This window comes from Primulina eburnea, chromosome 8, assembly GCF_022965805.1.
Source record: "Primulina eburnea isolate SZY01 chromosome 8, ASM2296580v1, whole genome shotgun sequence".
Taxonomy (NCBI): domain Eukaryota; kingdom Viridiplantae; phylum Streptophyta; class Magnoliopsida; order Lamiales; family Gesneriaceae; genus Primulina; species Primulina eburnea.
In genome coordinates this window covers 39353675-39367197 of record NC_133108.1, presented here as the reverse complement: position 1 = coordinate 39367197, position 13523 = coordinate 39353675, and the positions used below count along the sequence as shown (strand labels likewise).

Sequence of the window (13523 nt, the reverse complement as noted above, 5' to 3'; positions counted from 1 at the left end):
CATATAATAAACTACTGAAGCATGAAATTGACGATACATTACCGGGTGACTCATTGGACAGCACATAGATGAACGTGTATTTGATATATTATGATCGAGATGACTTCAACCCAAAAGTTTGCTCTAAAGATTAGTGTTGGATTGCAATAATTGTCCATGTTTGTTAGAGTAATCAAACCGTGAGAATTTAGTTGTAGTACGATTTAAAATATTTGAGTTGAATCATTATCAAAATCTATAACTTTTGGTAAAACAACAAACACTCGGTCCTAACAATAAGTTCACTATGCGTTGCTATGAGTATAAAAAAATAAAGTTACGTATGGATTAATGACTATAACTTTTGGTATAATAACAAACACTTATCCTAACAAATAAGATTGTCCAAATAAAAATTTAATATCCCGCTTTTATCCGCACATTGTATTTAGGCAAAAGCCACGTGTCGTATTTGTGAGACGGATATCTTATTTGGATCATCCATGAAAAAATATTACTTTTTATGCTAAGAATATTACTTTTTATTGTAAATATCGGTATAGTTGACTCGTCTCACCGATAAAGATTCTTGACACTATCTCATAAAAAACCTATTCCAAATATTAAGAATAAGTCTCTTGTTAGACGAGTCGATCTGATTTGTGTTTAGAGTAAAACGTAAGTAAAATATTTTTTACTGGTTGAACGGATCGAATTCGAATTCGAATTCGAATTCGAGTGGAGCACTCATTCAAAATTCTGAGTTATGTTTCGAATGGAACCTAATTGTTTTTATGTACGATCAACTGTGTATGATCTACGTCGGTGCTTGGAGTTGCCACGTTGATAGAGAAGCACTAAGCACCGAAATTAAGAAAGGTGAGACTATAAGTGGAGCGTGGCAGGTCATGCTATAAAAGTAAAAGACGAGTTATAGGGGCGAGCCATTTGTCAGTAAAAAGTTTAAAGAAGCCTAAAATTTTAATTATCATTATCAAATTCAGACATCTCTAATCCAATGTTCTTTGGCAAGAATCATAACACTGGTATATCAATCTCAAACATGGATAATAGCAGATTTTTTTTTTACATGTAAAAATAGAAGAAATTAAGAAAACAAGAGTGTTCTTGTTTTCTTTATGGATTTCCGTATTAATGTCAGAGCTGCAGCATAGTTGCATCAGCGCAGCAGATGCCCACAGATCTGCTGCAGCAGCACAAGCCATAATATTTGCACAGAGCCCACTCAAAAGTGTGTGTGACAATCATAAAAACAATAATAAAGAATTTCTTTTTTAAAAGTGTCAGAGATATATATGACCGTGTAATATTTAGATCAGAACCATTAGTTTCAGATATACCTGTCAATTAGCCAAATGGTATCACCATCTGCCCACTTAATAACTCAAGTTCGAATCTCTCCTTTTTACTCATTTGGAAGAAATAAAAAAAACAACATTAGTTTTAGCTGTATAGTGAAAATTTCTGCAACCCAAATGAAATACGGTCCCTGAAAATAAATACATCTATACTCTGATGCACATGTATTTCAAGGGCTCGAACTCTCCAGCAACATTTTTATAGTAAAAACTAAGCAAAAAACCTTTCACATTCCACAACTTTTCTCTTCATCTCTTACTTTCTTTGAGCCTGAAAGACACAAGTCTTGATAATTTTTCCACTCCTTTTTTGATGATGAATGGTGCGAGAAGTACATTCCCTTTTACCGCAGTTCAATGGCAAGAACTTGAACACCAAGCTCTTGTTTTCAAGTACATGGTTTCAGGCATGCCCATCCCGCCAGATCTCCTCTTCACCGTTAGAAGAAGTTTGGATCCTTCTGTTAATGCCTTAAAGTTCCTCCCCCGCCATCCACAACATTGTACTTGAACATATTCGCTCTTTTGCTTATGTACACACACACACACACACACACACACGTATTTCTTGATTGATTTTTTACGAATTTTTGTCGGCTGGAATGGGATTTTGCAGTTGGATGGAATGCTTTTGAAATGGGATTTGGAAGAAAAATGGATCCAGAACCAGGGAGGTGTAGAAGAACGGATGGGAAGAAGTGGAGGTGCTCAAAAGAGGCGTATCCTGATTCCAAATACTGTGAAAGACACATGCACAGAGGCAGACACCGTTCAAGAAAGCCTGTGGAAGCTAATCCAGTAAACGCATCATCCATCTCCAAAAACAAACACTCTTTTTCTTCATCTAATCTTGAATCCCACTTTCTTTATCCGCACTTGGGCTCCACTAGGCCTGCTGCAGGGGTTTGCTTTCCATCATCGCTAGGAAACACAGATAATTTGTTCAAGGAATCCAACGCTTCTTCCAATCCACCACCCAAAGATTTCAGGTTAATTTGATATAACTTGTCCATACTATATATATTTGGGTTCTGAAGCCTTTTATTGATTCTTTCATTCTTGTTTTTGTGGTTATTATTGAGTGTATAAGTTTAAGTGCAGGAACAGTTACGAACAAGGAATAATTCTTACAATGGGTTCATCAGTGTCCCAAATGAAACACGAAGAATATTCCTGGGATTTGTCTTCGAACGTTGATCAGCCCAAGAAAATGATGCATCATTTTCTTGATGAACATCCACACAAAAAAGACACTGATCTTTCTTGGCCAAGTAATACTGAGGGAAAAATGGCAACCCAAGAGAGTACTAAGCTCTCTATTTCTGCAACACCAAACTCTTTGCATGACTTCTTCATGGCACATAAATGGTAAGACTAAACGAGTGAACTATCAACTCTTGATGTATAACAACAACTCATGTGCTGAAATTTTTGTTTCGTTTTTGTTTTGCAGAAAAAATGAAGGAAAGTCTTTAAAACGAAAAACAGAAGAAAATTAAAAGGGCAGCAGAGTAATTGGATGGATATAGGACAGTACTTTTTCTGTTGAAGCTATCAGTAGACATGTGTAGTGTGGCCTGGAAATTGTTCTTTTTCTTGTGTTTAAGTGGGAGGGGGTCAGTGGGAATCATGTTTGTAAGGTAACTCGGGAATCCCTTGGGATTTTGCTTTTTCAGATTGTATTTGTTTCCTATTACTGGTGTTAGTATTTATTTTGTTTAAAAAGGCATCTACCAATTTTGCCACACGTGTTGTACTTTTGCACCACAAGATAGGCACTAGATACTTCCTTCACTGTCCACTCGTAGCACTTTCCACCATTAATAAAGGATTAACAAATGAATAACCGGCATGAGGTCCTGCTCCTACTCTTAACCAAAGGAGGAGACGAAGTGTTTATTGCAGATCATACGACTCAATTTGTTTCAAGTCATGTTAATGTTGTATAATATATCGAACGATAAAATACAGTAAATTTTCGTAAAAACTAATTAACTAAATGGTAAAGAAAACACATTAGAGCGAAGTTTAAAGTAAGCCAAACCGAGGTCTGTACGAAGTACATGTCCTTAAAATAGATTTGTCATCTCATGTGAGTGCTTCGAGAATCATCTTGGACGTCTGTTTCCCAGGATACAACAAAACAATCAGCAGTGATTTAGCACGTGGCACTACTAAACGTACATTTACTTTATCACTGAAATTTAACGAATGTCAAATGGAAAGCTAACAATATGAAATACAAAATAATACTTGAAAGAGATAAGATTTTCATGTATATGAAATGAAGAAATGAACACACTCTTTGTAAGCCTTAAAATGCATCCCAAAAATCATACAAGATTAATTAACACAATTAATCTTCCATTAACTCAAGAATATTATGACCCTAAATTCTTCAATTAACTTAAGAATGTGGAAAGTCAAAAGACATTTCTATAATTATGCGCAACAATTAACTTAAGAATGTGAAAAGCTAAAAGACACTCTTACATTAATGAGATATAATTTTTATTGAAATTGGAAATTTGGATTCAAATTTCCAACCGTTAATCCTATTAGTAATAACTCATCTTCGAAAGGTAGTTATTGAAGAGATTGTGTTCATGAGGTTATAAACCTATAATACAGAATTTCACAAGCACAAATCATGGTGCATTACAAACAATCTCTTTTTAAAACTGACATCCACGGCGATGGTGACTTCACGGATGTGCGTAGCAGCCCTCCTCGGTTGACTTCGTCGATCCCACACGTATGCGGGTAGCAGCCCTCTTCTACCCACCGGAATGAGAGTCATCTTCAAGAAACGAATACTCTGATACCACTGTTACAACTCTAACGTAGAATCCACTCTCAAGAGTTAACTATCGAGGAGAGGGCATCCGAGAAATTATAAACCTACAAGACAGGTTTGTCATAATCAGTGTAGACTAACCATGATATTCTACAACTGATTAGATGGATAAGAATTATTTATCTCGGTTGATCCCATGTTTGTTTCTATTGATTGGGTTTTATATAATGACAAAAACTTGTGTGAGACGGTCTCACGGGTATTATTTGTGAGACGGATCTTTTATTTGGGTCACCCATTAAAAAGCATCACTTTTTATGCTAAGAGTATTATTTTTTATTGTGAATATGGGTAGGGTTGACCCGTCTCACAGATTATGATCTGTGAGACGGTCTCACATGAGACTAACTCTTATATAATTATGAGAGGAGTTCATGGTAAAAAGTTGTCACACAATGCTTGGTTAAAAATCGATTAATTTTGATCCCGGGAGATTTAACAGATTTTTAAATCAGTTTGGTTTTGTTAAATTTTCGAAAAAAAAAAAACTTGGTTTGGGTATTTTTTTTATAAAAAAATAGATCAATGGAAATTCGATTAGTAGGTAACCAAACCGAACGAATACTCTCCTCAAGCCAGGAAGATCATAGAGATGAGACAGTGCTGCCAAAAATGTAGCCATGTAGGTAATAGTTTCGGTTAGAAATATGATTGAGATGAAGTTTTAGTTAAAAGGTTTTTTTTAAAAAAAAAGGGTAATAAAATCATAAAAATATTAATAAATTATAGAACATAATATTTTAAAATTGAAAATTAATTTCCTAATACCAAAATATATACACAATGTATGAACGCTAGAACTTGATCGTGCCTAGATTAATTTAGCTAAAACTTGAAAAACACGTACTTTAAGGAAATTTTTTTGTTAAAAAGTGTTGTTCGCTTGGAATTTATATTTGAAGAAAGGGTATAAAAAATCAAAAACAAGAAATGAAAACGGAAATAGTTTTTTTTATTAACTTATAATTTATTAAAATTTGAGTTCTAGTATATATACTAAGTTTTTAAAGGTTGTTTTTTGTACACCAAATTTTATTTTTTGGATATTTTGGTCCAATTGTTGATGTTAAACTAGAAAATAATGACGTGACATCGAAAAACGATAATATGAAATTGGAAAATACTGACGCTGCATCGAAAATTGTTGACTTGTTAGACGACGAGTCAACAAATAGACCAATATAATCGAAAATTTAAAAATAATATAGCAAAACCAAACTTTAAAAAATTAATGAAACAAAACTCAAAATCGAATGAGTTATGAACAAAAATATATTTTGCTCAAATAAAAAATATGGCTTTTAGACTTTTAGCTTAGTTTCTCTTTTAAAAGCTACCTTATTTTAACATCAAAGGACATATATTGTTTTTTTATAAAAAAATATATTTGAAAATAAAAACAATGTTTGAGAATATAATCTTAAACGGGTTGTATATATAAGAGCATCCACAATAAAAAAAATATTTCATTCGAATATTTGTGGATCCTATAATCCACACCATCAATCAAATATTTCTCTACTCAAATATCTCATATTTCACAATCAAATATCTCACCAACCAAATAGTTATGGGTCCCACTATCACTTTAATTAATATTTTATTTTAATTTAAATAAAATCATTTAACTACTTTAATTACTTCCATCTATTATTTAGTGTTATATTTTTATAGAATAAAATAAATATTAATAAAATTAAAAAATTGGTCGACCAACCATTTTCAAACAATTGGTCCATCAAATGATCGACCAACCAATTATTGGTCGATCAAGTGTTGGTCGATCAATGTTTTTGGTCGACCAATGTTCTCCTGGACCTAAACTTGGTCGATCTCGGAATCCATTTAATTGTCCACTACATACTTTAACGCGTGAGTGCAATGCACACACGTGTCTCAAGGCAGCGTGAAACTCACGCTGGTTTGAAGAAATAAAAAAAAATATTGCAATACCCGGTTACAAATTTGTAACCGGGTATTGCTCTGACTCACAAATCAATGGTGTGCAGTGGTGAATATTTAGATGGAGAGAATATTTGGATGACGTGGCATGTATTATATCCACCATTGTGGATGCTCTAATATATATCTGAACTTGAGTCTAATTATTTTTATTTGTTCTATTGCTTGGGAACAAAAAGGTTAGTTAATTTGTTCTTAGTTTTGAAAATAACCCAAAAAAAAAAAAAAAAATTCTCTCTATAGCATGTGGGTTTAGTTTTTTGCACCTTCAAACCTCTACAAATTACAATCTCCCAAATCTTGAATTTTTGTTTAATTTTATTATAAATATACTAATTAAAAATTGTCCATGTCAAAAATATTATGAATATAACTAACCATATGATGGGTCTAACAATGTTTAACGGGTCGAAAACGTTAACTTTGGGTATGGGTCGATCTGGTCTAGATTTAAATTCAAAGAGATCAGAATAGATATAAATATTTCATAATCTTATATTATGTTTGAATTAATAGATTTCGATTAGTTTTATTTTTTAAAATGAAATAATAGATCAAATCTTATATCAATACTTTACTTTTCTGTACATTAATAATAAAAATAAAAAAATTTCAAATGACATCATTATTGAGAGACTTGAAATCTATCATAATTAATATATAAATATTATATAAATATGTGCGATGTAAATTTGAAATTTATGATTTTTATTATTTTTAAAAAATATATATTTGAAATTCATTATTTAGAATTCATCAATCCATTTGATAAATCTAATCGAACGTACATTTAACAGTGGGCCACATGTCCATATTTGTGGACGAAGGAAACAGGCTTGGGCCATCAGCTCCTAAAGTTTAAAGAATTTTTATGGACCTTTGTGGTGGCCCAACTACGTACAACCCACTGACACTTAAGCCCATTTCGACCTCACCGATTTGAACCGTCGGATTAATTCACGAATTATTTAAAATCTGCCGTCTGAACTACACAAAAAACCCTAATTTCCAGGCTGACGCGGCTTTGCTAAACAGTAGATCTTCATCATCCTCTGCGAACTCGAAAATGGCTACTCAGATGAGCAAGAAGCGAAAGGTTTTCATTCGACCATTCTAAATTTTTTTCGTAATTTATGTCTTGTTGTGTGATGATTGGAGTAATTGAATGTGCTTCAGTTTGTGGCTGATGGAGTGTTCTTTGCGGAGCTAAACGAGGTGTTGATGCGTGAGCTCGCCGAGGATGGGTACTCTGGGGTGGAGGTCAGAGTCACTCCCATGAGGACGGAGATTATCATCCGTGCAACGCGCACACAGAATGTTCTCGGTGATTATTTATGTCCAATAATCGTTTATTTCATGTTGTGCAGTGTGAATGTTTAGGATTTGAAAAGTTCCTTGCTTGAGAATTCCTCTTTGAAGAATTTGATTGGTTGTTCCTTTTTGTTATACGGTTAATTTGATTTGTATTTCTGGGAAGTTAAAATTCGATTGTTTTTGGTGTTAACGGGATAGGCGAGAAGGGGAGGAGGATTAGGGAGCTTACCTCTGTAGTACAGAAGAGGTTCAAGTTTCCAGAGAACAGCGTTGAGTTGTATGCTGAGAAGGTGAACAACAGGGGGCTGTGTGCCATTGCACAGGCCGAGTCCCTTCGATATAAGCTCCTTGGTGGCCTTGCTGTAAGGCGGTATGAATGAATATGACATTCTTGATGTCTTTTCCTGTCAAAAATAGTGACATGTGTGTATTTGATTGTTCCGTGTATTTTTAGTGATTTCTTTGTGAATCTTATGTGCATTATTGATTTCAATAAATTTTGGTTGATGCTTTCAGAAGTTATGAGCTTTTGTAAGCTGTTATCATCTGCCTTAACTTGCCAAGATACTATTGATGATAAATGTTCTTATTGAAAGTTGTAAAGTTTTAATGATTTTACTGTAATTACTTTCCACCGTTGATCTCCTCTGTTGCCAAGTTCTGTTTGTTTTATGAAGATTGGTTAGATCATTAAACGATAGAGATGAGACATCAAATGATGGTTCTCTATTGCCTCAAGTCTATCATTGAAGGATTGAAATATTTTATATTTCTGTAATGAACCATTTTACAATTCTAAAATGCTTCTCTGTTATCGATAAACCAAAGTGGCGCCCCAACTAAGTTTATTACACGTATGTTGGAAAAAATTGTTATGTGTTTTAAGTGTTTTTTTTAAGTTAGCAATTAATTATTCTTTATGATTTACATGCTCTACAATTTTATCTTGCTTTCAGTTCCAGTTGGATTTATTTTTGAACGTTTTAAATTTCTGAAATATACCATGTGGAGACTAGGTAAGGGGGTGATTATTTTAAAAGTTATTTCCTTTGCGTTTCTCTTGTATGATTGATAGTGTCTGGAATGTCATACAGTCCTTGTTTATGTTCTTCAGGGCGTGCTATGGTGTGTTAAGATTTGTCATGGAGAGTGGAGCCAAGGGTTGTGAGGTATTAATTCTTCAGACTTCGTTACTTGGTATTTGTTACATTTATGAGATTGTTATCATGGGTCTCAGGTAATTGTTAGTGGAAAATTGAGGGCTCAACGCGCTAAATCGATGAAGTTCAAAGATGGCTACATGATTTCGTCTGGTCAGCCAGTCAAAGAATATATCGACTCTGCTGTGCGACATGTTCTGCTTAGACAGGTATGAGTTACTACTTCTTTGGTGATGCTTTTAGAGTAGAATTATTGTGATTATTTTTCAATTCCACTATCTTGGATTCACTTTCTGAGTTTAATTCAATTTTCTGACTTCTGATTGCTCAGGGAGTACTTGGTATCAAGGTTAAAATCATGCTTGACTGGGATCCGAAAGGAAAGCAAGGTCCTATGACTCCTCTACCTGACCTTGTCACGATTCATCCTCCAAAGGAGGAAGAAGTTTTCAGGTCAACGCCAGTTCAAACAACTGAGATTGAAGTTTGAACCTAAAGCATCATAACTTTTAATGGTTTTCTCAATATTTCTTGAGCGTGTTAGCAGTCCTTAGACAGATGAAAACCGTAGTAAAATGCTAAAGTTTTGTTTTCCATGGAGTAATTTTCTTGTCAGTAATTGATTTGAACGTTTGTTCTCATTTAGCATGCTTGCATTGTTGTCAGATTACTGAGGATTTATTTGCACTTTCAGGTTCTTTAAATATTTTGTTTTGAAATTTAGTTTCATCATTTTCTACGACATTTCATGATGTGTAATATTATTTGATGAAATATTGTGTGTTTTTAAACATAACAAATCAACTTGACGTTAATTGACAATTACTAAGTTATTTTGGAGCATCATTTGGATATGCACGTTGGAGTGATTTGAGGTTGGTTTAATTTTGAATTCAATCGTTGAAAGATTCTTTCCCTATCAAATAGAAAAAGAAAGATTGAGCATCGAAACATTTGATTTTAAAGTCCCTTAAAACCCTTAAATTCTCCTTTTTTTTGGATGAACTATGGTGTGTCTACCAGAAGCTTCTGCAAAAGAAAAATAGTGACGAGTATTTGGGAAAAACCAGAGGATATATGTTCCTTAAAATAGAGAAATAATATTGTAGTAGTGAGGCAACGATCCGGATGATGACAAAATTTGGTTCAAAGCTCGAAAGAAATTCATTTTCATATTTAACTTGAATTTTATTAACGAGGATCCAAATGAAAAAAATGAATTATTCCCTGTCATCTTGAAGAATAAAACTAACATATAACTATCTGTAAGACGGATCAATTTTATCGATATTCACAATAAAAAGTTACACTCTTAACATAAAAAATATATTTTTTTATTGATAACCCAAATAAAATATATGTCTCATAAAATACGACATATGAGACCGTCTCAAATAAGTTTTTGTCTAATTTCTGAATATATTTTTAACATATTAATAATTACAGTTTTGTGAGAGCCTTCAAAACCGATTGAAGTCTGATAATTTCACACATGATAAAAACCGATTGAAGTCCGATAATTTGGACTAAAGATTAAATTCCAATTAAAGCCACTCGAAAGCATGTTTATTTACTCTTCAAAATCCAAGAAAAATTACAAAGCCAAATATCGAATAAGTTGACATGGTGCTTCCGGCCGTGATATAGGAAATTGTGGCTGTGAAATGGATAACCTTATCCACTAATTCCAAGTGGAGAGGCGCCACATCGGAAAATTACACGATATCCTCATCCTCTGATCTCCTATACCTATAGCATTCAAATCCATATCATATATTTCATTTAATCACATGAGCTTAAGGAGACTTTGCCAGTAAAGCAAGTGAAACAAAAATAAAAATGGCCTCCACCTCCACATTGTCGATGGCGGTGCCACTCACTGGTGCCACCCTAAAGAGGCAGCCGCCAAGTTACGATGGGTTTTTGAAGCCATTGCCATTGAAGCTGTCATCGAAGGGTGCAACGGTGTCGAAGCGAGTTGGGAAATTTGAAGTGAGTGCTTCTTGGAAGGAAAAGGTGTCGACTGGATTGGCAGCGGGTGCATTGACTGCTTCGATGGTCGTACCCGACGTAGCAGAGGCGGCTAGCGGCGTTTCGCCGTCGCTGAAGAACTTCTTGCTGAGCATTGTGGCTGGTGGTGTTGTTCTCTTTGCCATAGTTGGGGCGGTGGTTGGTGTGTCAAACTTTGATCCTGTCAAGCGGAGCTGAGAAGTGACAGACAGATGTAGCATGTGTTGTTTTTCTAATGCGTGTGGACATAATGTACTACTTTTGGTGAATAGAGCATTGGGTTTTGTTAGATTTGATCCCACCATTAGACATGTCTGTCAACGAATGAACTTACAGAATGTGCTGCAATGCTAATGGTGAAGTATCTTCCTAACCAAATTGGGAAGACCTGCACCTGAATTTGTTTGAAATTTTATGTTCTATCTTTATATATATCTTCGGTTCCCCTCAATACATCACCTTATTCACCCACTCCCACAATTTTTTGGCCTGTCCATCTCCAGGCCTATGTTAACTTTCCGACTTCAAGGTTTCAGAAGTCGGATTTCAGAATTGTCTTGACTAGATCAACACGAGTGATCAAGGAGCTGTCTCTCAAAAAAAAAAAAAAGAATTTTAACTGATGCTGCAAGTATTCATGCAAAGGCTATTGTTACCATCATCAGCTTCTCCATCTTTTTAAGACCACATTGAGATAGAGAAAAAGAGACATCGGATAGATATGCCCGTAGAATTAACAGAAGTGAAAGTACCATCTGCTCCTGCTTTGCACTTTTCTTTATTAAGTTTCTTCTCTTGTTTTTGCAGCCCCTGGTCTCTCCCTTTATATTCCCCTAATTGATTTATCAAGCATTCTCTTATTTTCCCGCAGAAGTTCTGGAAATTAAAATAAATATCTAATTCTGATGATCAAGTGAACAGACCAACAAAAAATCAGGCACTCCAAGACAAAATTCCTGATCCAATTCAGGTCTAGTATCATCAGAACCCAGATCACATTCACAGGATTTTTATTTTATCATGCATAAAAATAAAAGTGAAAACAAAGGAATTTAATAATTTCTAACATAGAAAATGATTCAAATGAAACAAATAGTCCTACCGCGATGATCTATGCCCAGGTAAGGCACCCCCAAGGCCCTAAGCCCCTATAACACAAAAAATTCAACAATCTACGGATAATTACACAACTGAAAAGATTTAAACATTAGCCAAAAAAGGAGAAAATATCTGGGAGAATTGGGGAACAGACCTGCGGGAGTTTTCTTCTTTCCAAACCGGAAACTCACGGCGAGCTACGATCAATAAATCGATTGATTCCGGCGGTAAATTCAGGATGGCAATTTGAATAATACAAGATCCGAAAGGAAGATCGTCGCTGAAAAGGTGTATGCACCACAATTTTAAAAGCCATTTTGAGCTTAGTATGTTTTGAAGTAACGAGTCGAAATAGAATTTTGTGTTTGGAGAAAGTGGGTCGATAAAATATTGGGATGTAAATGAGCCGAGCCGAGCCGAACAGTAGCTGGCTCGGGCTCGGCTCGTTTAACTATTTTTTCGGCTCGGGCTCGTTACGAGCTTTTGGTTTGAAGCTCGGGCTCGGCTCGTTCGGAAGTTATGACGTTCGGGCTCGGCTCGTTAATGGCGGTTCGCTAATAGCGACGGGTTTTGAGTAAAAGCGTCGCTAATAGCGACAGGTATTGACAAAAACGTCGCCCATCTGGATCGGCGACGTTTTTGTACAACTGTCGCAAATAGCAACGGTTACAGACATCGTCGCCCAAAAGCGACGGTTATCGTACACCGTCGCTATTTTAGCGACGGTATGTCAAACCCGTCGCCATTAGCGACGGGTTTTATGAAACGTCGCTGATATCGCGTCGGTTTGAACAAAAAACCGTCGCAAATTGTTTTTTTTTTAAATGTTATAATTATTTAAATATGAAATAAAAATATATTGTACTGTATGATCGAAAAAAAATTAACAAAATTTGATAAATGTAATCATATTATTAAGCTGCAAATAATAATACAAGTGTTTCATACAAAATGAATCAGCCATGTAGCGCTCCATCTCCTCCTGTGATGTTGATTTAAAATGAATTAAATTGAATTTTCTTAATGTAACGTTGCTGAGAATAACGAAATTTAATAAACTTACGTGGAGCAAGCGGGATCGCGTGTCAACGAAAGATCCATCTGCATGTCGATGTGTGTGAACGTATAGCTCCCATGACGTTGGATCTCTGCCATGTCGCGCTCGCGAAAATAAATTCAATAATTGTAAAACATTAACATTTATAATTAATGAAATATATATTTTTTTCCAAAATACAATTCAATAAATGTCACGAACATCGTCGCTCGAATATTGAACCTCTTCTGTTTCACTTTCAGTTCAAATCAATTTCGTTGTCGTACATAACATTAACATCGACTAGATTTTGAGACGATAAAAGAAATTGAGTTGAGATGTCATGAGGTCCACTTTCGTTGTTTTGAAATGCATCGTTCGCATCAATTTGATTATGCTCAGTATTTGACTCAACATCAGTGACATAAGCTCGCCTACATAGAGTACTCACATGCATCCAATCTGATTTTGCTCTCTTCGTTGTTGGATAAGTCAAATACACAACTTGCGAGGCTTGCGTAGGAAACACAAATGGTTCGTAGTATCCAAGACTCTTTTTTCGATTGACATCAACAATTTTGTACTTTTTATTAGGAAACACAAATGGTTTGTAATTTCGTCTAAATATGGTTTGTTCTGACATTTTTTTCGATTGTAAGGACAACGGATATATCCATTTAATAAACACTCAGGATGACTAAGTGCAAATGTTACAAACGACTCTAAAC

The 13523-nt window shown here is 34.8% G+C and overlaps 2 protein-coding genes and 1 long non-coding RNA gene across 5 annotated transcripts; 2 read left to right on the top strand and 1 right to left on the bottom strand.

Moving 5' to 3' along the window:
* Positions 1-1450: 1450 nt before the first annotated feature.
* LOC140837959 (growth-regulating factor 6-like) lies at positions 1451-3140 on the top strand. 2 transcript variants are annotated; one of them, XM_073204035.1, is made up of 4 exons: positions 1452-1861; positions 1975-2347; positions 2460-2726; positions 2812-3140. In XM_073204035.1, coding segments are annotated over exons 1-4 (831 nt in total). In that variant the 5' UTR covers positions 1452-1671; the 3' UTR covers positions 2813-3140. The 2 variants fall into 2 exon arrangements, with proteins under 2 accessions (XP_073060135.1, XP_073060136.1); XM_073204034.1 differs by lacking the exon at positions 2812-3140 and having other exon boundaries at positions 1451-1861; positions 2460-2788.
* A 3998-nt stretch (positions 3141-7138) lies between these two features.
* Positions 7139-9365, top strand: LOC140839661 (small ribosomal subunit protein uS3x-like). Its single transcript, XM_073206529.1, has 6 exons — positions 7139-7273; positions 7354-7501; positions 7690-7861; positions 8606-8660; positions 8729-8860; positions 8983-9365. The coding sequence occupies exons 1-6, from the start codon at positions 7244-7246 to the stop codon at positions 9139-9141; spliced, it is 696 nt and encodes a 231-aa protein (XP_073062630.1). The 5' UTR covers positions 7139-7243; the 3' UTR covers positions 9142-9365.
* Positions 9366-10593: 1228 nt separating this feature from the next.
* LOC140839660 (uncharacterized) lies at positions 10594-12144 on the bottom strand. 2 transcript variants are annotated; one of them, XR_012119769.1, is made up of 3 exons: positions 11914-12144; positions 11764-11809; positions 10594-11537 (listed from the first exon to the last, which is right to left on the bottom strand). It is a non-coding gene; the product is annotated as an uncharacterized lncRNA (long non-coding RNA). The 2 variants fall into 2 exon arrangements; XR_012119768.1 differs by lacking the exon at positions 11764-11809.
* Positions 12145-13523: the final 1379 nt, after the last annotated feature.